The sequence below is a fragment of the Crinia signifera genome, chromosome 4 (assembly GCF_055691185.1).
Source record: "Crinia signifera chromosome 4, ASM5569118v1, whole genome shotgun sequence".
In the NCBI taxonomy this organism is placed as follows: Eukaryota; Metazoa; Chordata; class Amphibia; order Anura; family Myobatrachidae; genus Crinia; species Crinia signifera.
In genome coordinates, this window is record NC_139220.1 from 233,801,909 (window position 1) to 233,826,527 (window position 24,619).

The 24,619-nt window shown below is 42.5% G+C and overlaps 1 protein-coding gene across 2 annotated transcripts; it reads right to left on the reverse strand.

The window, feature by feature from the left end:
• Window positions 1-358: 358 nt before the first annotated feature.
• Window positions 359-24,331, reverse strand: FSD2 (fibronectin type III and SPRY domain containing 2). Of its 2 annotated transcripts, none has more exons than XM_083183995.1 (13): window positions 23,890-24,331; window positions 20,859-21,784; window positions 20,097-20,192; window positions 19,790-20,023; window positions 18,095-18,117; window positions 14,449-14,570; window positions 12,805-12,960; window positions 10,994-11,128; window positions 9,324-9,477; window positions 7,052-7,185; window positions 5,953-6,082; window positions 4,468-4,644; window positions 359-893 (listed from the first exon to the last, which is right to left on the reverse strand). In XM_083183995.1, the coding sequence occupies exons 2-13, from the start codon at window positions 21,780-21,782 to the stop codon at window positions 641-643; spliced, it is 2,538 nt and encodes an 845-aa protein (XP_083040121.1). In that variant the 5' UTR covers window positions 21,783-21,784; window positions 23,890-24,331; the 3' UTR covers window positions 359-640. The 2 variants fall into 2 exon arrangements, with proteins under 2 accessions (XP_083040121.1, XP_083040120.1); XM_083183994.1 differs by having other exon boundaries at window positions 20,859-21,788.
• Window positions 24,332-24,619: the final 288 nt, after the last annotated feature.

The window sequence follows — 24,619 nt, forward strand, 5'->3', positions numbered from 1 at the left end:
AGCAGCCCTGAGTTCAAATCCCACTGAGGGAGTGTCTATAGAATTCCAATAGAGTTTATGGAGGAGAAAGAAAGTAAGTCTTAAAAGATGTGTGGACTCTACTGATACTATCCTCCTATAGAATGTGGCAGCAAAACAGAGTCAGTCTACAAAGGCGTTCTTCTGACCTACTGTGCTTGCCAACATTTATGGTATTTTGTCCTTTCTACTTTAAGCAGAAACCGTTTACATGGCTACTTACTGTAATTGTGAATGTGAATGATTATAGGTGCTAATGTTACTAGTAAGATGTATAAAATATTTATTCAAAAGTGCTAAATAACTAATATCCTAGCTGGATTTATTACATGTAGTGACACATTGGTAGCATTTTCACAGTACTGTACATCTAACAAAAGAATAATTTGTCATGCAGGTGGAGTCCTACAAACATCACTAGAATCTAGATTACATGCAAAACACATTTTGGAGTTGGATCACTTCAAACAAATTCAATGCTTTAATTATAAACGCACTCTGCATTAGCACTTATTTGCTCAGATACGGACAGATGGAGAGGACTTCCCACAACAACCTCTACCTCCTCAGTACCGCAGGGACATAATCGTCTGTGTCTCTTTGGTAAATCATTTTTCATTTTTTAGGACGAAATTAGTGTTTGAGGTATTGGAATACCATTATGTATATTCAAATATCCTGGTTTCTCCAGAGCAAAACATGGATGTACTAAATGTCGGAAATGACATTCAAATGTGTATAGGTGCTGACGAATGCTCATGTTGAAAAAAGAAACTCTTTCGCAATCATAATCGAGCAGGATTCCAATCCTCAATGGCGGTATGGTTATCCGAATATCGGGAGACACTCCGCAATGCAAAAACTCATATTTGTGCCTGTGGAGACATACTTCCAGTTAATGAAAACAACACAACATTGTTTGCCTTTATAATTGCATCTCTATACTGTGAAATGGGTAGCATTACTGCCTTACAGTGCTAAGGTCATGGGTTTGATTCCTACTGTGGCCCTAACTGTGTGGAGTTTGTATATTCTCCCTGTGCTTGCATGGGAATATATATATATATATATATATATATATATATATATATATATATGTCTTAACCATCAAGTTTTCCTAGCTAATATATTGTCTCATCACCCCATAGGTATCCGGACTCATGATAGATTGACTCTAGGTCGACATGCATTTTTGAAACAAAATTTTGAGCTGACAGGTGGTTTTTGAAAAGGTCGGGTCGGGGTCGTGGATGGTAGTATCCACTACGGCTTGGAGGGAGAATATATTGGTGTGCCGAGCGCAGCGAGGCTCCGAGCCCGAAGCATGTGAGGAGACGCGGTACACTTAGACAGTGTCCATGTCGACCTATGAACATGGAAAACTCATGTCGATCTTTTCCATGTTGACCTTTTCACTGTCGTCCTTTGGACCCTGTTGACCTTTCCACTGTCGACCTTTTTACCCTGTCGACATTTTCACTGTCGAACTTTGGACTCTATCAACCTTTTCACTGTCGCCCATTAGTGGTCAACCATATGACTGTAGACCTAGACACTTTAGATCTAATATACCATAACCAACCCATATAATCTCTGAAATAAAATAGTTTCATTAACTTCTCTTTACCGCTGTTGTGAAACCAGCAAATGATTATGTCATACACTGGAGTTTTCCAGATTCCACCATTACAGTCCAGGATTTAATGATATCTATGCGGGAGCACATGGGGGTTAATTAGTACTTCAGGCAGTTTGATTTAACTGTCTGGACTCGATTATGGATGTCCTTCTAACCTGGATTGTAATACCAGGGTTTGGGAAACACTGCCAGCTGTTGAAGTAGCTCATTGGTAGTGTCAGTGACTATGAAGCAGCACCAGCCCAGAGTTCAAGTCCCATCATGGAGGAGTAAGAAAGTGAGCCTAGGCCAGGTGTGTAGGCTGTACTGATACTATCCTCCTATAACAGGTGGTGGAAGAACAGGTCAGACTGCACAGCGCTGGTTTGTGACCTACTTTGTCTACCAACATTTATTTCATTATTTTATATTAAACATAAACAACTTATTATTGAACTGAAAATGATCATTACTGTATACAGCCCGGTGCAGATGTGACCACATAGCAATGATGTCAGCCGTTGGGAAGCGATATATTGTGGCTTTATGTCAATGGATGCCATCTCTATTTTGGTGTCCTCCAGCCATGAGATTCAGGTGTGATTTTACAGCCTGTGATATATGTCACTTGGGTAATCTGAGCCTTTTCTATCTGGTAGAGAGCTAGTGGTCGTAGATAATGGTTGCTTTTGTGAAAACACACTGATGTGAGCACCTAGCTATTAATCATTTTTGCATAGGGTGTGCTTTCCTAGAGGTTTCAAAGTTAATGGGTGTTTGCTTGGCATGTGCATGCTTCCCAACTTTCATGGTCCCTGAAGAGGGACATAGGCGTGTGCCTGAAAATCAGGGGGCGTGGCTACCCGGAAAGGGGGCGTGGTCTAAAATTGTGTCTCCACGCGAGGCCATGCCCCCGTTTTGCAACTGTGGGGGCATGGCCCAGAGGCTTTGTGAGCCATTCACCGCTGCTCAGCAGCTGACAGGGAGGACTCCCAACAACCCAGTCCACCGCTGGACACTGCCAGCTGCGGGAGGGACGCAGAAACGTCCCCAAAAACCGGGACATTCCTGCATTAATCGGTACTGTTGGGAGGTATGCATGTGGTCATATCTGCCTTGCAGCCATCTGATACCAGCAAGGTCCATCTAGATTCTAGTTGCTTTATTTAATCCTCTTGTATGGCCCCCTATGCCTGAGGTCTCTGTTAATGGGCCAATCTATAACTGGTGCACCATTCACGATACCTTCCATTGCAGCGCTGGGTAATGGTGGAAGTGCTAAGACCTGCACATGCTCAATGCTTAAATCACTCAGAAAACAGGGTGAGCGACATATTTTTGGGAGTGGTTCCAGTTAAAGCATTTACAGTGTCTAGATATACAGTCAATTGTTCGACATGCAATAGGTCGACAGGGTCAAAAGGTTGACATGAAAAAGAACAACATAGGTGGACATGGTCAAAGGACAAAATGAAAAAGTTAGACACAGTTTTTTACAATTGTTTTTATTTTTGGGGGACTTTTTCATACTTTACCATCCAAGTGGTCTAAAATTAAGAATGGTAAACTGTGCCAAGCAAAGCAAGGCACCAGGGCCAATGAAAATACAATAATTGGGGGCCCATGCCGACAGGTGTTTACATTGACACAATTTTTTTAAACTCATATTGAGCTTGTCATGTGTCTACCTTTTCTTAATGGCAAAAAGTGCGATATGGTGCGAATCTTAGTCATGAAAATGTGTGATTTTTAGTCGTGTGCAATTTTGTGTAAAAAAAAAAATTTAAAAGAAAAAAACGGCGTGGGGTCCCCCCTCCTGAGCATAACCAGCCCTGGGCTCAAAGAGCCGGTCCTGGCTTCATAAAATCACGGGACAAACCGATTAGGGATCTTCGCTGGGTTACCACTAAACCTTTTTCTCCACAAATTTGTATATATAGGAGTGGTGCTCCTTAATGGATACTAAGCGGAAGATACCAAGAATCTTGTTTATATAATATGAGGGGAATGGTTGATCCTCATAGGCTGCCATACATGACCAGATTTTTGTGTCCACCAGACAGATTGGACAGATAAATCTGTAGGTGTGTTGGCCACTTTTCATCTGATTCTGGGCTCCTGGAAAGAGGTTCATGTATCGGATGAAGAGTAGCCACATCGTATGCGATCTCTAAACATTACACAGGTATGGTATATTAGGTAGACAATAAAAAGGGCCACAGTGCCTAGGACAATCCCAAAAGGTCAAGAGGCATCAAGTTGATATACACAAAAGGTTGATACAAGCAAAAAGTCAACATGGACATAGTCTAAACCTGAAAAGGTCGACATGAGTTTTTCATGGGTTTTTTTAAGTTGTAGATTTGTATAAATGGACCCCAAATTAGTGTACCATGTACCCTCTGTGTTCGCCCTGCTTTGGGTAAGATGCCCTACTCAGCTACCGCTGCACTTGGCACACTTTGCCATTCCCAATCAAAGTCCAAGTGGATGGTAATGTATGAAAAAAGAAAAAAAACTCATGTCGACCTTTTCATGCATCAACCATTGCCATGTTGACCTTTTGCTTGTGTCAACGTTATCATTGTCGACCATCTGGTGTCAACCAATTCACTGTCGACCTAGACAGTGTTGACCTATCATCCGGATCCTGTATTGCAATGACCAAGCCAAGTTCGGGCCACAAATTAAATTGATCTAGGTCTACCTGTTATCCATTACTCTACTTTATATATTGGACAGAGCAAGTCTACATACAGTATGCGTGTATGATGTACTGTATGGGCGGACTATGCTTTAGGTTTACTTGCTTGGAGCAGGCTGTGTTTTACCTTTTGGGTGTACAGATGTGTCGCAGGCACCAGGAAGTGTTGTTAGCACCCAGAATTCCGCTTCTGTTTGTATCTTCATAAGCAACTCCAACCCTGTACTCTGTGCTTTCATCCACCTCCACCTCCCAGTAATGCTTCCCTTTGAAGGGTATGAGATTTCCTAAGACAGCAACGCATCTTAGAAATAGAAAATATATTTAAATTATACTGAGTGCTGGACAGGAGCAATATTATTCCGCACACATATTTTGCAGCTCTTTATACAGAATATTTGAACAGTCACATCAGTCCCTGCCCCTGTGGAGATTACATTCTATACTCCCTACCACATGTACATGCACACTCAGACATTCTAGGGTTAATATGTTGGGAGCCAATTAGCCTACCATCCTCCAGCACTGACTCCGTCCTTTCCACTGCAGGCTCACCCCGCATTGCATCTGCACAAGTAACATCTGCCCCCCGCTGCAGTGCACATTTTGTACATCTAAGAAGGATTTTGTCAGAAAGAGTGAACTAGAATAAGGCCCATTGTGTCTGACTGATATATTTTACTTTGTTTTAATACATTTTTATAAAAATTGTCCCACTGTAAAATTGTTTACAAAGGTGGTGGCCAAAATGTGGGTCTCTCTCTCTCTCTCTCTCTCTCTCTCTCTCTCTCTCTCTCTCTCTCTCTCTCTCTCTCTCTCTCTCTCTCTCTCTCTCTCTCTCTCTCTCTCTCTCTCTCTCTCTCTCTCTCTCTCTCTCTCTCTCTCTCTCTCTCTCTCTCTCTCTCTCTCTCTCTCTCTCTCTCTCTCTCTCTCTCTCTCTCTCTCTCGTAACTACTGTAAGGCAGCCCCAGTAGCCGTTGGGGGAGCAAGTGGCAGCGGGGTCTGTGTGGGCACAAACTTTTTGGCAGGGTAGACCAAAATGTATAGTTACGCCACTCATTGCTATCCTGAGATGCAGACATTAATCATAGGACACCGAACAATTTCATTTCACTCGCATTTCTCATTCATCTGTGTTGGTGAAAGTTCCTAGGAAATTATTATGAATGGAGGAAATCACATTTCATGCTCCTAAAACATTCTTTTTGTATGTAAAAGTGACCTATTCATTTCTTTATATGAACAGACAGAGAAGCAGAGGCGTACCTAGATAATCGTGTGTCCCATAGCAAAAGTTTGTAAGGGCCCACTATTTAGCAACTGATGGTGATAAATGTATGTAAAACATATTACTTAGACAGTAAAGCTGGGCCCCCTTCAGCTCTGGGCCCCATAGCAGCTGCACCCCTTGCACCTATGGTAGTTACGCCCTTGCAGAGAAGCATTTGCCCAGACCATAATAACAAAATAGACACATGAGAAAATAATGGTTCGATGACCCTATGATGCTTAAATTCCTTAAAGGTTATAAGAATCTTTAAAAACAAAGTGAAAATGCTCTTTTTATTGAAGTATTGTACAGGTATTAAATGCGTAATTGTCAATGTAATACCTTGAGAAGTTGTTGCAGTGATAAGGTAAATCCTCTAGACTTTCCTCCTCTTCACAAGATATGGTAAATCCATTGTCAGAAATAGACAGACGCGGATGAGCAGTCTCTTCATTAAGATAAAATGATGTTCCTGAGCAGGTAACACAGAGGAGGGCTCAGTGTAAGCACATAGGAAGCAGGCAATTCCTTATTCAGTGTTATCATTATTTACAGTACAGTATGTTAATGTGTAAGAGGCCACAGGGGTTTTTCACTTTTTTTTGTCCCGAATTTCAACACAGTCTACAGGGACACTGAAATGTAGAACCACGTCCCCTCACATGGCTTGCTATGCTTCAGACATGGGTCTAGGTCGACACAAACATTAGGTCGACATGGGCAAGGTCGACAGCCAAAATGTCAACATGGGGCTTTTCACTGTTTTTTTTACCCGAATGTTGACACAGTCGACATGGACACAGTTTAAAGTGCACTAGCTTCACTCGCAATGCTTTGGGCACGGTGCCTCACTGTGCTCGGCACACTATTCTATTCTCCCACCACGCCCTAGTGGATGGTAGTGCATAAAATACCGCATGTCGGCTCAAAAAAAAGTGAAAAACCCCATGTCGACCTTTTGACTGTCGACCTTCCCCATTTCGACCTAATGACCCTGTCGACCTTGAGGCATGTTGAGCATGTGGTGTCGACCTAATGCTTGTAGACCTAGTGACCATATTCCGGGCCACAGAACGTACAAGACAGATATAATGAATGAAATGAAGAGGCGAGGAGTATAGCACATAACGGGAAGGCAATTAATAATTAAAAAAACTGAAAACTGATTTTTTTTTAAATTGAGACGGAGACCGTTAAAAAATTATCAGGAGAGGGCACCTGGGCAAGCCCGACACGGGGCTGTGTTGGCACTGCAGTCGGATCGAATGGAAAACACATCCGATTTACCACTTTACAAACGATATATCATAATCAAATGAAAACGTGCAAAATCGTTGTAGTGTATGGGGGCCGTAATTATAATGCAGCCTCTGACATTGGGGTAGCTCTGATGTAGAACAATAAAAGGCACATTCTCCATGCACGCTGACAGTTATGAGACCTGTGGTGTGAATGGTAACAGATTTGCTGCTCTCACTGGGCCCACCCACATTCACAGCCCTGACGCTGATGTGATATGCTTCCCTTTGCTTCAGCTGGATGAGAGATTCACAGATGGGAATTCCAACAATAGACCTGTGAAACAAATTGTGAGTTATGAGTAACGCATATAAGGGCAGCTAAATACACGTGTACAGCATTCCCAGCAGTAAGGAAACACAGCATTGGTGTTCCAGTGCACTTCTATAGCGTATGGGGACAAAATTGTTATGGGGCTCAGATAGTTATTAGGCATCTACAATACTTATTACATTGTTTTCACAATTGTGTTTCCCCTACCTTTTGAAAATAAGACGTTCATACTGTACATGAAATACCAAAGAAAAGTCAGAGGCATACAAGCACTATCCTCCCATGGACAAAGGGGCTTATTCTGATTCACTCGGAAAGGCACAATCACTCTCTAATGGATAAAACTATGTGCACTGCAGGTGGGACAGATGTAAGGCCCCCCATACATTAGCCCGACTTGTCCTAGGGACAAGTCGGACCCGATTTCCCCGGCAGCTCCCCGGGAGGTTTCCATCATGATAAGGCACTTGATGTGCCAAGTTGTGCATATGATAAATCGCCATGCGATTTATCATATAAAACTCCCGGGGAGCTGCAGGGGGAGAGCGGGGTGAGGGACACTGGGGAGCAACAGGGGGGGAGCCGGGCATTGTAGCTGTCAAATAGGCAGCGGGCGGTGGGGGGGCGCTGGAGAGCCGGGCTGGGGACACAGGCAGCAGCGGGCGGGGGTGGACGCTGGTGAACGGAGCTGGCCGGGCGCAGCATGACCGGGGACGGGGAGAACGCTGCAAGAAAAAAAAAAAACATTACAAATGAATTGGAAGCCAGTGATTGGCTGAGAGCTCTCTCAGCCAATTGCTGATTGGCTGAGAGAGCTCTCTCAGCCAATCACTGGCTTCCAATTCATTTGTAATGGGTTTTTTTTTTCTTGCAGCGTTCTCCCCGTCCCCGGTCATGCTGCGCCCGGCCAGCTCCGTTCACCGGCGTCCACCCCTGCCCGCTGCTGCCTGTGTCCCCAGCCCGGCTCTCCAGCATCGCCCTCCCCAGCGTCTGTCACCGCTGACGCTGCCCGCTCTCCCCCTGCCTGGCTCTGGCGTCCCCCGCCCGGAGGCTGCACATAAGATTTAGGAAATCAGTCGGTCCGACTGCCCGACTCCGATCCGATGCGCACGGGACCGCGCATCGGATCGGGGGGGCTGTCAAACCATGCGATTTGGCCCGATTTCATGGCCCGATTCATCCGAATCGGGTGAAATCGTGCCCAAATCGTATAGTGTATGGGGGCCTTAACATGTGCAGAGAGAGTTAGATTTGGGTGTTTTGTTGTTTCTGTGCAGGGTAAATATTTGGCTGTTTTATATTTACACTGCAATATAGATATCTGTCTGAAGTACACCCCCCACCCAAATCTAACTCATCTGCCCCACCTGCAGTGCACATGGTTTTGTCCATTAGAGAGTGATTGTGCCTTTCCGAGTGCATCAGAATAACCCCCAAAGTATTACAGGATCATTCGTGCAGTGTTAAAATTACTGGAAGATACGAATAATAAAGGTCATTAAGGGGTCATTTATTCAACTAAAACTTTTATTCAATCCCTCAAAAATGGCCATTGTAACAATTTACCATATCAGGTTCACCCCTCATTATAGCTGTCTATGGGAATGTGCAATTTACCAAGCTCGAAAAAAAACTGAGCTGGACAGTCAGGATTGGTCTGTTCCCACTGGGACTCCCCAGGTTTATTGCATCTCTTTTGCAGTGTTTAGTACTGAAAAAAACATAAAACACAGGTCGCATATATACACATAGTCATATTGGTCAACTTGTAGAGAATAACTATAGAAGAGCGAGGCCTGGGCTGTTATCAGACATGCCCACTCTCTCCTCAAGAGAGATGTATTAAACCCAGAGCAAAGAAAACAAACAAAAAACATAAGGAACAATGAAAAAAATAGAGGGATTACAAATGTACATGAAATAGTTGCTCTATCTGTCAGGAACTTTAATACTACTAAAACAGTGTGACATGCAATAAACATGACAAGAAAAACAAAACCTTTTTTTTTTATAATTACATTTTTAGTTATACTTGAAGCATACATCATTGATGTTTACCAAAGTTCATCCATTAACCATTCCCTGCCTGTAAATATTGCAGATTATATATGGAATAACATAAGCATAGAGAGCAGACTTACTCTGATATAGAACTGTCTTTGACCTCATTTGTCACATTGTATATTTCCACTGTGTACGAGTCAACGGGGTTAATATTTCCAGATTCCCAGCAAATGAAAGCTGCATTCTCACAACTCAGACATTCCCTGGTTTTAATGATGGGAGGAGCTGGTGCTAAAACATATAAAATAGATAATTTGCCAACAGGAAGTCTTCTATATAAGGGAAGCTCTAAACTATTTTCCAATTCACCCCTCTGTAAAAAGTTACAATGACAGTAAGATGATTTGTACAATCAGTGTTCCCAATATTAGTTGTTTAAACATGACTAATTGTATGCAGGAGGACTGAACTGACCTTCACCAAATGCCATTGAAATAAATTTCCCAGGCCACTCAGCATGACAGTTAATTTCAGTGGGTCACGGAAACCCTTCAATATCACATGTGCCCGAGCTCCAGTGTGAAGCACAGAATATAATGCTACAGAAAATCTAACGTGGACAGATGTAATATGTAGGACTCGTATGTGTCTCAGTTTTTCCTAGTAAGATCCCTTTCTTCCCACCCAAAATCATTAACCCACAATATTAATTGATGAAAATATAAAGTTTGTTTCTAATACCAATCCACATAAGGGCCGATTCAGACCCATGCATTAGAGTCCGAATTGGGCCCCGTTTTCAATAGTGTAGGTCATGTGCAAACCCTCTGTGCCCACACTCGCTGATGCATACGCACTGTGAGGGAAGGGAGCTGGAGCATGGGAACAACCAGCGTTGGGTGTTCCTCTGTGACCGCAGGCGCATCAGTGCCTGATCTGGGCAGGCAGCTGACTTTACATGACATCAGCGCCAAGTTCGGCTATGATAAAAGTCAGTTCAGAATAACTTTTATTTGCAAACAGGGAAAAAAGTAATTTGATCGTGATGCCGCATGCGAGGGGATGTGTAAGCAGGCAAATGTGGGGATTTGGGGGGCGCTTACCTGCTCGCTATACGCAGCCTAGTGAACAGGAATGAATCAGGCACATAGGGCCTTATTCTAGTTCACTCTTTCTGACAAAATCCTTCTTAGATGGACAAAACCATGTGCACTGCAGGTGGGGCAGATGTAACATGTGCAGAGAGAATTAGATTTGGGTGAGTTATTTTGTTTCTGTGCAGGGTAAATACTGGCTGATTTATTTTTACACTGCAATATAGATCTCACTTTGAAGAGAAACCCCACCCAAATCTATTTCTCCCTGTACAAGTAACATCTGCCCCACCTGCAGTGCACATGGTTTTGACCATCTAAGAAGGATTTTGTCAGAAAGAGTGAACTAGAATAACCCCCATAGTACAGACAAGGCAACCATTAGGGGGGTCTGTGGGGGAATCCAGTCCTATGCCCAGACAGAAAGGGGGCCCGGGACGGGAGTCTACAAAGTATAATTTGTCATTAACAAAGTTAACATTTCCCTTGAAGCTGTGTCGTGGTAGAGAGGTTTGGCCAGTGCTGCAGACACAGGTCTCACAAGGCGCGCCAGGTGTTAGCAAAGCGGGAGGGGGGCCCTGCCTATTTTGTCAGTCCCGGGCCCCACCATTTCTGATGGCAGCCCTGGTACAGAGTCTTTACATTTCCATTAATGGGTATTCCTTTCCTGATACATCATACTAGACTTGTGGTATTATAAGCAATACAATTACCTGTCACGTACACCGCACTTTCGCTCACAGGACTCTCGCCACTGGCATTTACTGCAATAACCCAGAATTCATACTGCGCATTTGGAGTCAGGTTTTTAACTGTGCAATAGGTTTCTTTGGACTTTATGATAAATTCTGCAAACAAGAATAATTTAGATTAGTGAATTTCCTTTCATTTAGGAGCAGCGACTGCTGCAGCACCAACCATATAGTGCAGAGTAGAACTGGATAGCACATATTAACATACATGTTCTCATGTACAGTATGTAATATATGTAATGGCTGGTTACCCATCAGGTGAATACGGTACCTGGGACTCAGCATAAGGCATCACAATTCTTCTAAAGCCACCACCAGACTTCTGTAAAACTAGCCAATGGGAATTTGGGGGTGGGCTTAGATGGAGTGTGATGCCTTATGCAGAGTTCCGGGTGCTGTACAGAGCCGGAAGCACACAGCACTACAGAGCCCTGGGGGGAGCAGCAAGCACATATATTACATATGTTTAGATGTGCTAGAAGGTTCTTATCTGCACTATATGGTGGGTGCTGCAGCTGCCACTGTTTAGGAGTTAAGGCCATTTTAACTAAGGTAGGATTACCATACCATCCCTTTACACTGGGATGCCCATGGATTATGCAAATTTTGTATTTGAATAATACGACGTGAAATGCAAGTTTAAATCAGCCAGCCACAGAACCTGTGTAATTCATATACAGCTGTAGTCCTACTCATTGTTGCAGCGATCCAGACACGTGCTTGTTTGGAACGCCAAATAAGCACTCATGGCGCAGAATCGACACACTGCAATATCGCCACTGATTGCATTTCTATGAGCCGTGGGAGCGAATTAGATGCATGCGCGTGTTTACGGAACCGCACCAATCGCCGTGGGAGTTGCACATGTGGATTGGCGCCACAAAGATGAGTGTGGCTACATCTGTATGTCCAATTTTAAAAGTATATTGCGATAAGCCTACATTGGCACACTAGGCAGCTACTCTGGGCCTGACGAGCCTAAGGGCCTTTGAGCATGGCAGGTGGTGGTCACACAATCAGCGTATAAGCATTTCCTACCAACCTCGCAGCCTGCAGCCACACAGTAAACAGCTATCAGCATGCTGAATGGTGGATAACTGCAGCTATCCACCTCGGTTAGGCTCAACAAATTCATTAGTTCATTCTTTTTTCTTTTAAGTAAAAAAAGTACTGCCATTGAGAAGTTCCTATTGTACTGGCTATGCCCACTGTGGTCTCTGTATTACAGCGATGGGCTGAACTGGTAGACAATAATCCCTTGTGCATGCCTTTGCAATACTGTGCGTGACTGTGTGAGATGGTAAGGGCACGGATCTACTCCCTTTCTCCCACTTAAATTTTCACTCCTCTTAATAAATAACCCAGGGGTAGCTGACTGTTACAGGCTGATTTTAAAAAGGGATAGTGAGGAGCTGATTGGCCAGGGATAAAGTGCCAGGCACTTTATCACTTCTCCTCCTTTATCACTGCTTTATACATTAGCAGAACAGTTGGACACGCTTTCTCTGTTTGGATAAATTTTAATATGCCATTAACAGAAAGAAATACGCTTTAGATGAATAACTCATTTAGAATATTGTTTTATAGTTCTCATACAAGCCTCACTGTTTAATAGTCAAAAAAATGATAAAACATTTATACTGAAATAAAACTACTAGTGGCTCAAGCTAAACATCTGTTCACCGCTGCTTAAATCCTATTAAACAAGTATAATAAAGGTTGTGAAATGAGGGCATATTATTTGTTCTGGGGCAGTACATAACTAATATTACCTTCTTGGTTCTCTTCTGGAGTTACATCAGACACTGGTTTATAGTACAGACGGTAACGCTCAACCGCGTCATCAGAAAACAGGCTCCAGCAAACACGCAGGGATGTTGCTGTGGCAGAGTTAGGTGTCTGAGGGTTGATTACAGGAGCTGAGGGAACTGCGATATGAGGGATATACAGGATTACTAAACACATGTACAGATATGCCAGATTGACAACCATGCATAACGCAATCTCAGAACAAATAGCAACTGATGATAAATGATGCCTCTGGCTGATAGGACATACTATAAGCAGTACTTCCATGACAGCTAGAGTGCCACGGTTTGCTTTACCCTACTGTATGGCTTAACTGACATACTATTTTTATATACTTTTATTATTATTATAGGGTATTCATTATTTAATAAATGGTAACAATGGATTTCTTCTAACATGGACTTAAAACCCAGACAGCTTAAGGGGCATAGACACTGGGAAATAAGTGTTCTCAGCTATGCTAGATCGCTCAGCACACAGTGATGTGTCAGTGATATGTACTGAGGTATCTGTCAGGGCAGTGTTCTCCGGTGAGAACACTGGCCATGACTGGCAGATTAAGTAGATTTATCCAGTGTGCTGGATATTAATCGCCGGGTGATAGTGACGCGTGGAGCCACACATCACTATGGTCCTACACACACAGAGCCATGTATAGGCATTTTCTAAACGATATAGTAAGATTGCTTAGAAATTGCCCCATTAAGCCATGCGCCTGATCTTCCCAGGCCGCATATCTAATCTGATCAGATAAGTCCACAATTGGTTTGGTCATGCTGGTAGGCCCTTTTGTCTACAGGATGAGGTTGACAATAAATCGGTTGACAGTCAATAGATTAACCACAATTGGTTGGACATAAAGGGAGAATATAATACCAAAGCACCGGGCCTGTAGCATGGCGAGCCATGTGAGGGGACGCGGTACACAGTGTATACAGTGTCTATGTCCTATCAAGTCAACATAAACACCAAAAACGGGAAAACTAAATTTGACCCTTTCCATGTCGACCTTTGGTGGATCCTAGGACCCATAGCCTTGTCTGCAGTAAAACGGGACTGCCCAACAAATAACAGTACTACTGAGGGTTAGTAAATAATGTGCAGAAGTCTATCTGATTGAATCGTTTCCCACATTTTACATGAGAGTTAATTTGGTTAAAAATACTTACTATCATTTTTACACTGCTAATTAAAAAACAAAAGGTAAAATCTAACCATTAGACACATTTTAAAAACCTAAAATACTTTGCTTATGGCCCCTTCATAGCCTCCCACGCTGTTTCCAGTGTGGTTTCACCACTTTTTGAGAGCTCAGGGTAATTTCCCCACTTTTCTAACATGTCCCTAAGTGGTGCATTGTAACCCATGAAATACGTGGAAATGTAACCAGTGGCTTCAACGATTGGCACATGTGGCTCATTGTATCGGTCCCTAAGTAGCAATAACTGAAATGTGAAAATATTTGGCCACAATGTAGACGAGCACTTTCCTCCCACACTGCAAATAGTGGTGCTATGTAAATAACATTGACCCCATAAAATGACAAGCCAGAGAGAGTTCACCAAAGAGATTAACAATCCGTAATGTTCAATGGCAATACACATTACCAGGGAGATTATTGATGGAATCCAAAAGCTGTTCCACGTCAGGGAAGTCTAAACTATTGTTTTCAAAATCTGCTTTTGTTGAAATATTTAAGTTGATGTCAGTATTGAAGTATTCATGCAACCTGCAAATACAGAGAGTAAATAAAGTAAACTATCAGAGGGTAACAATATAAAGTATTCTGAAAATCAGAGACATTCTTTTAAATTATTGATAAATATACAGACCTCTTCCATTCTATCAAATCACATTGTGGCTTCACGGGGAAGGGGCGTGGCCACAGAATAATAACAATTCACATTACACAGCACTTTAATACACAGTACAACCCCTCATACATAGAAACATAGAATTTGACGGCAGATAAGAACCATTTGGCCCATCTAGTCTGCCCCTAGATGTAATGCCACAGTAGAGCCCCTACTGTATACCTGAATCTTCTTCCTCCTCATTCCTGGTATGTGTATGTGACGCCACAGTAGAGCCCTTTATACAGGTTACGCCACAGTAGGACCCCTATAACTCCTCACTGTGTGTGTGTGTGTGTTCCTGCTTGTCTGTCCACCAACACACCAAGCTAACTTACATGACTTCTAACATACTGAGTGCCAGCACACAGATCGTATCCTGGAAAGTCAATCTGGCCATACTGCAGATTCACAGCAGGAGAGAGGGCCAAGCACATAAGTGAGATACTTGTCCAGAGCTACCTGCTGTGATGGCTAAACGAGCCAGTGCTTCACACATATACCAAGGTGACCAATTGGGGTGGGTGCACCCACAGGGCAAATGAAAATTGTGCAAAGCACTGCCTTCACCACCCTAGTTACAGCCCTGACCTCAAGACTGTGAGGCAGTAACCACTACACCCAGGACTGTCATTAGGAAATGGGGGGCCCAGTAGAGGGCCTCCATCATTCTCTCCCATGGTCTCCTGACCCATTGGCAACAGAGGTTCAATAAGCCCTGACGTCCAGAACAAGTATATGGTATGATGCCCATCCCATATGATATATATGTATGTGTGTATATATATATATATATATATATATATATATATATATATATATATATATATATATATATATATATATATATAGATTGTAAGCTTGCAGCAGGGCCCTCTAACCTCCAAATCTGTCTGTTGTTACCCAGTTTTGTTTTATCACTGTCTACTATTGTAAAGTGCAACGGAATCTGCTGCGCTATATAATAAACTGTAAATAAATAAATATACACAGAACTCCAAACAGGGTAGTTATATAAAATATAGGTACTTGTTTCCTAGCACGGTACCCATCGCATGCCATACTTAATTGTGTGCGATGCGATGCGATGCGATATTTCCCTCAAATTAACAGGAATGCTTCTACAATAAAATATCGCATGCCAGCAAATGGCATGCGATGTGATTTTTAATTGTACAAGCACCCTGATGGGTACTTACAATGTTAAATGCACCCACATTGTCAACGCCACCCCCAGTATCAATGACAACCCAAAGCGTGGCGAGCCCGCGAGGGGCGGTGGTACGCGTCCTCCAACCTTTTCATACCCCCACTATCCACATCGGCGTGGAGTTGATCTTAGATAGTGTGGCGAGCCACTGAGCCGAAGCGTGGCGAGCCCCGCGAGGGGACGCGGAATATGAGCCTGAAGCGTGGCGAGGGGATGTGGAATACATGTAAAGTCATCCGTGTCCTCTCGCTGTGCTCGCCACACTATCTAAAATCAACGCCGATGTGTATAGTGGGGGTATGAAAAGGTCAGAGGACGCGTACCACCGCCCCTCGTGGGCTCGCTGCGCTCACCATGCTTCGGGTTGGCGTTAATAGTGGGGGTGGCGTTGACAATGCGGGTGCATTTTACATTTTAAGCACCCATTAGGGTGCTTGTACAATTAAAAATCGCATAAAATGGCATCGCATACCGCTATATTGCATGCGATGCGATTGCATAAGATACAGTGCGATCAAAATTGGGGGCGCAGTGCTAGGAAGCAAGTACCGAAATATAGTTATATATAAATGTAGTTTTAAATGTATGTGAAAATAAGCTAGCATACTTATGTTACAGCATTTGTAATTGCCAGTATAATCCCATGACAGATAAGCAGATCTATGTAGTGTATGATTGCAGGGCATTGGATTATTGGTTGCACTCTGCATGGATCTGCTTACTTCCATGATTTATACTGACAATTCTAAGTATCTTCATATTGACAGAATTACCAGGCTTCCTGTGCAGGGACAGACAGCACCATATGTAAAATGTCTGACTGCAGTGTGTGAGGATTTGTGTTTAATTACTAGGAATGACATTTTACTAATAAATGTGTGTTATAAATAAAGGAGAATGCAACTGAAGGTGCACATATCCTCCTGTAATGCCCCATGCACACGGTGCGATTAGGGTTAGGTTTCTATTTGATAAAAATCAAATTGAAATTGAATAGACATTGAACGTTTTTCAGCTGCATTAGATGCCCATTAATCCTGATACATGGCCGCACAGCATCGACATTAAATAGAAAAATAGTCTGTGCAGGCAAGACTATATAGTACAGATCGAATGTGTACACTGCCATGGGGTGTGGGTTGTTAGGTCTACACCAACTAGGTCGACAAGCATTAGGTCGACATGGGCAAGGTCGACAGCCAAAAGGTCAATATGGGGCTTTTCACTGTTTTTTTTTACCCAAATGTCGACATTTGGGTAACAGTTGGACACAGTTTGAAGTGCACTTGCTTCGCTCGCAATGCTTCGGGCACGGTGTCTCACTACGCTCGGCACACTATTTTATTCTCCCACCACGCCCTAGTGGATGGTAGGGCATGAAATACCACCTGTTGGCACATGTCGGCTCAAAAAAACTATGAAAAACCCCATGTCGACCTTTTGACTGTCGACCTATCCCATGTCGACAGAATGCTTGTGTCGACCCAATGACCTGTTGACCGAGGCCCATGTCGACCTAAACCCATGTCGACCTTGCTGCCTGTCGACCTAGTGGTGTCGACCCAATGCTTGTTGACCTAGTTGGTGTAGACCTAATGACCGTATCCCCTGCCATGTGATTCGATCCCGATCAAATCGGGACTGAATTGAAAATGAATCGCTCCATTTGTACGGGGCTTTAGTATGGACGCCGGTATGTCTGTCTGCACTGCCTCCAATATAACAGAAAATCGGACACTGTCAATGTTTTTCACAGCAAACTGATCCTTACCCACAGGCAAACATCTGGCTGTGAATAAGATTTAGTTGTCAGGCGAGATCATCGGCATGCTGCTGGCCTGGCACATTAGTACTGGCTGTATCCTCTTGATGGCACTCATGACTACAACAATCACTCAGCACACTGAATTTTTATCAAGCTGTCAGTCATTCCAGAGTTAGAAGTTAGAATCATGCCACAAGTATCCAGAGCAGAAACTAGTGATGTACGTATGGACAGAAAAGAATGTTACAGCACTGAAGTATATGCCACTACTGCACCAGTAAGCCATGGGGCTTCAGTGGGATTTATAGATTCTCCTCTTATTATCACTACCCTACTAGGGAATAATGCTACACATGATAGGGCTGTACAATGTTTTAATTCATTTCTACACTATATTAATTCAAAAATAAAGCAGAACTTTATACCTGTTAGTTGTTTCAAGTGCAGTCTGCAAAAGGGATACAAAAGACAAAAAGGATGACATGATCCATGTAAATCAGGAATATGATATCGTTATACACAGGAAACAGGACACTATTATCATTTAAATGTTGCATCTGAACTTAAGTTAACAAATAAAATATTTATTAAGCAACAGCAGTCAAGGTAGAAATCATTAAGGTCACTTTGAAGCAGGGAGGTGCGGTGAGGTAAATAGCTGGGGAGGCACTGGCTAGTACCAGAGCCAGATTTACACACAATATATGAGCACACAGGTTCATGTGGGCAATATACACAGGTGCAGCAATAGTATATGCTAATGGTAATTTGGTGAGGTTTACAGAAAGGGGAGGCAGGGGAGGCAGTGCCAATAGGCTGATCAGGCTGGAGCATTGGCTCTGACTCCTGGGGCGCGCTGCACTGACACAATAGACAGGGCCGCCTAGCTGCTATATGTCTTTGCTCACGCTGTCACTGAATTGCTGGGTGATGACAGTATTGATTGGTGGAAAGTGCTGGCCGTCCACCCATCATAGTCATGGGAGAATCTAAACACTGATTAATGGAAGACTGGTCCACCAATCAGAATAAACTACAGTGTGAACACGCTGCTGCTCCTGCCAGCCAGAGACTGACACTGTGAAAGTGAGGGCGACCCTCCAACACGAGAGGTCACCGCCGCCGACGAGTATCCTCCAACTTCGCACGGTAAGTGTCTGTTGTACAGGGCAGCAGTGGGAGAAGGCAAGAGTCAAGGCATCTCCACTGTGTCAGGTTCCAGCTCAGTAGCCCACAAATGGCCAGATGTATCCAGCTTCAAAAGTGATAAAGTGGAGAGTGATAAATAGCCATCCAATCAGCTCCTGCCTGTCATTTTTCAAACCGAGCATGTAACATGGCAGGTAGGTGCTGATTGGCTGGCTGTTTATCACTCTCCATTTCATCACTTTTTGAAGCTTGATACATCTGGTCCAAAGGCTGGGAGGTGTGATGACGGGAGGCTGTTGGATGGTCTATTGTACATATCAACCACACAGGAAGCAGGGGACGGGGCTCCAAAGCTGTGTGCAGTACATCAGGTCAAATGGCTACAGGGGCAAGACTTATATATATATGTGTTCTTTACCTTAGATATAAGGTTGATGGATGTCAGGTATTGGGGCAATGTATGTATGGTACTGGGAGAGCTGTATGTAGGGTGGTAGGAGAATATATTTAGTATAATGGGGTGGGAGGGATACATATAGATGAGTGCCGGTAGGGATGCCAGCGTTCAGAATACCAATAGTGGCATCCTGATGGAAGGAATTCTGACAGGGCCATTTGCATAGAATTGCCCCCAGGCTAAAAGTCAGCCCCTGTCTATGCCGCTTGGTACCGTGCATGGACAGGAGCAGGGACAGTGTTGTGTAGCAGCTAGGAGCAGAGCCAATTGGCAAGATGCGGGTGAAGGAATGCCAGCCTTTGTACGCTATACTGGACCGCCGCGCATCGTATCGGACCTGCTGTCAATCACATGCAATTTGGATGCTTTTCATGTGTTTGATCACTGCAATTGCATGAAAAGAAAAGCCCAAATTGCATGTGAATTGCTCTATTGTATGGGGGCCTTAAAACTAGTGTGTCAATTTGTTGTCAAGCAGCAAAGCACAGAGATATGAAGTATGTAAATCTCTTACTTTCACAAATTTCACTTTGTCCTTCCCTTTAAATAACTCCTGTATTTTTTCCATCAACTCTTTAGATGTGTCAAGACTTTTCCCACAATCTACTAATTGCTCAAACAGTGACTCTAGTTTCAGTTTCTTTTCCTCTCCGAGAGCCTGCAGCTTTTCTTCATGCTTAGATGCGATTGTGTCCATCACTTCTGTGCAATGCATCTCAAAGTTCTGCTCTCGTCTCCCAAAATTCTCCTAGAAGTTAAAATGTGCAATAAGTCCACCAGTTGAACACTCTCATTAACTCTGTTTAAAATACTTACTGTACCTCTACTGTAATAAATATCTCTTCCAGATGACTAGCAAAACTGTCCATCTGTGCAATCTGCTCTTCCAGCTTGCACATATTTTTGTGTATTTCATCCTATGACGCAAATTAAAGTTAAAGAATAATAAATTAGCTTTCTTACATTGAAATTAAATATTTTAAAAAGGCATTTCACATTTACAAGATTGTAACCTTTGGCACAGCCAGACCCCTGTTACTGAGCCATTACTGTCACTTACATCATACCACTTATATACTGTACTAGTGACCCGCCCCTGCTTCGCACAGGTCATTTTTTTCTAATAACAGTGATGTACTTGTGCAAAAGGGAGGGTCGCTAGTATAAATAAATATATATTTTATACGGCAAAATACTCCTCACCTCTGAGGATAAGTACCGCCAGTGACCACTAGAGGTCACTCGATTAACCAAATTACTCCATAACAGAAAGTGAAAGCAAAATGATCTGTTTCTCAACTTGTTGGATATGGAGAGAGGGAACCATGAAGACAGAGATTGGAGGTAGGAGCAGATAGGGAATAAGCCAATATTTTGATGGGCTTTTAACTAGTTAGATCATAAAAACAATAATGTTTTAAACACTACATTTTCAAGCCATATGTGAATACAGATGTGCTAAAAAAATTCCAACACTTTTGAGGTATCCAAAACCAAAGCCTTCACTGAAACTATGCATACAGTACATTACCCAACATGCACTAGTTTAGACAGTATTATATTGTTCGTGTGTCTGATCTTACCCTGATGTCTTCTACAGCTGCAGTGAGTTGTTTGACGTCATGATCTTTGTGTATGCCAAACAGCTTTTCAAAGGCTCTGATAGGAGTTTTGCATGAAAGACAAAATATGTCCGGGGCTTCGTCTGTCTCATCATTTCCCTGATTATTAGAATCTATGTGCGACTCTTTAGCTCCCATTTCACTGACATTTGATATTGCATCTCTCATGGTATCTTGTTCTCTGTTTTCTTGTTGATCCTCTGTGTGTTCTGCACATTTATCCTTATGCACATGACTTTCACCTTGTTCTATGTGCTTCCTTTCGTGCTCTGGATTTTCTTCTAGATCTTTACAGTGCTCATCTGATTGCTTGGAATGTTGGACTTCCTGTTCTCGTCTACTCTGTGGTTGTTTGTCTGTATGCTCAGAATGGCCACCTTTAGTTGGAAGATCACTTTCTAGTTTGGGTTCAGTATCTTGATTGTCTCTTTCAGAATTGTTTTGTTCCATAGATTCAATTATTTTATCTTGTCTTGAAAATTGCATTTTTTTACCAGTGGCTGGATGGTTCTGATGTCTAGGGGTGTGTTGAAATGATTGTGTCGTTACAAACTCACATGAATCTTTATCTTCAGACAAGCCATATAGCTTTGTCAGTTCTTCAACTTCTGTTTGTAAATCTGAGGGTACCTGGTCTGAACCAGTAGGCTGTGCTTCATTGGCTGCTCCGTGTGGTTCTTCTCCTTGCTCCTCCCTTAATTTTTCAGGAAAGATTCCTAATCTTCCCTGTGAATCATACAAATCAGTATGATAAAATGTCAAGCCCTCCTGCTCTGCTTCATTGTCCTCTGGTATAGGCTGAAGCTGTTCTGCTCCTATACCTCTGGATGAATCACCCTCCTCTGGTCTGGCAACTTCAGATTCCTCCATGATATCAGTGTCCATTACTGACTTCATCAATTGTTATGTGTATGGTGATATTTCATTGTCAAAGAAAAAGACAGAGAAATGTATTTAATTTGTTGCTTTCTGTTTGATTTATAATTATCTGGTAATCAATCACAGATTAATAAAGCAAGTAGTTCAAATAAGTGAGCATGGGGTATACATAAAACAATGATATGTTCAGTGTAACTGAATATTTGGGATAATCCCAATAACAGAAAGCAGGGATTGGCAGCATTTAGGGATATTGAGATCGGATTGAACTCCTATATTCCATCATTTTAGTCAGATATTAGTTAAATTCCATCACTTATATTAATAACCAATGCAGAGTCCACACATTGAGCACACTGACTAATCATGTATTCAATTTAAAGGTTCCCATACACTTGTGCAATTCTATTGTGATTTGGGCTCTTTTAATCGAAATCGCATAAAATGTGTAAAATCGCATGTGTTTGACATCAGGTCCAATGCGAAGCATGGTCCTGTGAGCATTGCATTGGAGCCTGAATTATTACTATTATTATTTCATATTATTCTTTATTTATATGGTGCCACAAGTGATACACAGTGCCCAATTACAGAGTACATAAATGACAAAGAAAAACCGTGACTTACATTTGACTACAGTAGAGGACAAGTACAGGGTACATAACCATAGCTGCATCAGCAGATGACACTGTAATAAGTATCAGCATGGAAGAAAACCACAGGATTTAGTGCCATCAAAGATGGTTTAAGTAAGAGAAGGAAAAGCACATGAGGGAAGTGGGTCCTGCTTGTATGGTGTAGTATGAATAATGGACACTACTGAGTGGTGTAATGTGTACAAGGGGTACTGTTTGGTGCAATGTGCAAAAGGGGCACTAATGTGATGTGTAATGTGTATAAGGGACACATTTATGTGTTGTTATGTAAATAAGGGGACTACTGAGTGATGTAATATAAATATTGGACAATTCTGTGTAGTCTATTGTGAATAAGGGGCACTACTATGCCTGTAGCATGAGTAAGAGTCACAACATTGTGGCATAATTTGAATTGGGGGTACTATTGTGTGGCCATGCCCCTTCCCTACAAGATCATGCCTCTTTTTCAGTCAGACGCTGTGCCTATTTAAAAGATGGGGGGGGCCAGTCCCTTATTTTGGCAGAGATGCTCAGATCTCAAGCTACAACCCTGCTTCTCGAGAACCTCAAGTTTCAAATTATCTAAATAAACATAACTGAAGTAAGAAATTTGATCTGTAATTTCCTGCCAAAATGTGCAAGATATGACCATAAGTCTGTATCTACTCCGAGAGCTAGTAAGGCAAAATGTCTTAGGTTTGTCACTAGTCCTTGTAGATGACTGATCGGTGCAAGCGGACTCAGTTGGTGATGGGCCTTTGGTGTTTTTGGGTGGGTTTATTTTTTGACTGTATTATCCCTCACAAAAGTAAAATAATGAATAGCCCCCGCCATACTATTGCATTGGGCATATAGTACACAGGGATTGTGCTGTATGCAAGAAAACGTCCATTATATATTTTGGCAATGGTGACTGGGTCCATAACTTAGGACATGCAGATATGATTGTTCCTGCATGTATAACTCGCCCTTTCACTTTTGAAGAGTAGGTGTTTTATGCACTCCCCTACCAGAGGGCTAACTAGACCACTTGCAGCACTGAGAGAGCAGTAAAAGTGACATAAACAACATGCACTAATCAACCAACTCTCTTCTAGTTCCATGTCCTTTATGTACAGTATACTGAAAGATTGCAGAGCTATCAACACTAATGCCTGTAGTAACAAGTTATGTGAAAACAATGTCTACAAGATGAAAATATATACAACACTGTATTATACATGACATGTAACAACAATGGAGTCTGAGTTCGCAGCCTCTCTTTCTCTGCCACTTACTGTAAGTACAAGCTGGGAATTGCAGGTCGACAATAGATAAACAGCCCAAAAAAGTTTAAAAATAACCTTAGATGTGTATTATTTGGGCCTTCAGTCCCATACTAATGAGTGTGCTTTTATAATACTAGAATACATGACACTGACAGTGTGAAGCTCTTAAATGTTATACAAAGATAAAATAGTCATGCACACAATTACCTGGTCATTTCGGTTCCTATCCCTGCGTAAGACAACCACATACAGGAGGCTATACGCTCAGCTCCTGGGAGAGAAGAGTAATTTTAGACATTTTTCAAGTGTGTCCAGAAATACTGATTTGCCAGCAGTGAGAAGGATGACAAATATAGATTTCCAGCAGCTGTCCTGCACTCATCTCTTGTCAGAGGGGACTGGAGGCGTAGCAGGAGTGTGGTTGGGAATAGGAGACTGTGCTTAGTACTGGAGTCTGACATACACAGTTACAGCCATGAATATTCTCTAAAGGATATGAAAGATATGCATGCAATATACCATAAAGATACAGAATGTTATATACTGTATATCTATTCAATCTTAAATACAGATTGGAATGTGGCTTGACAAATGTACAATCTGTGATCAATTGGATACCATTTTTTTTATTAAATTAGAGTTTCTATTGGAAGAGGGATAAAAGTTACGGAATCGATTGTTTAATCCTAATAGTTCCCAAACCGATGGACAATAAGTAAGTTTTGCAGTTTACGTGATGTGTCCGTAAACTGATACCCTTTATTCCTGACTACAGGTGAACCAATGCGTAGCGCCACGCAGTGTACCTTATCAGCGTATCTCACGCTACACCGATACCCTTATTGCGGTATCCTTACCAGTACTAAGCACTTAAACACACTCTCAATGTACCAGGAACCGTTTCTGTAAACACTTCCGCGTATTGCAAATAAATGAC

Coding starts and splice junctions, on each gene's coding strand:
- FSD2 (XM_083183995.1), bottom strand. CDS start 21,782: ATGGACACTGATATCATGGAGGAATCTGAAGTTGCCAGACCAGAGGAG. Junction 20,024..20,096: donor AGATATTTATTACAGTAGAG/GTACAGTAAGTA, acceptor TTTAACTTCTAG/GAGAATTTTGGGAGACGAGA. Junction 6,083..7,051: donor TGTTACCATTCACACCACAG/GTCTCATAACTG, acceptor TTACCTGCTCAG/GAACATCATTTTATCTTAAT.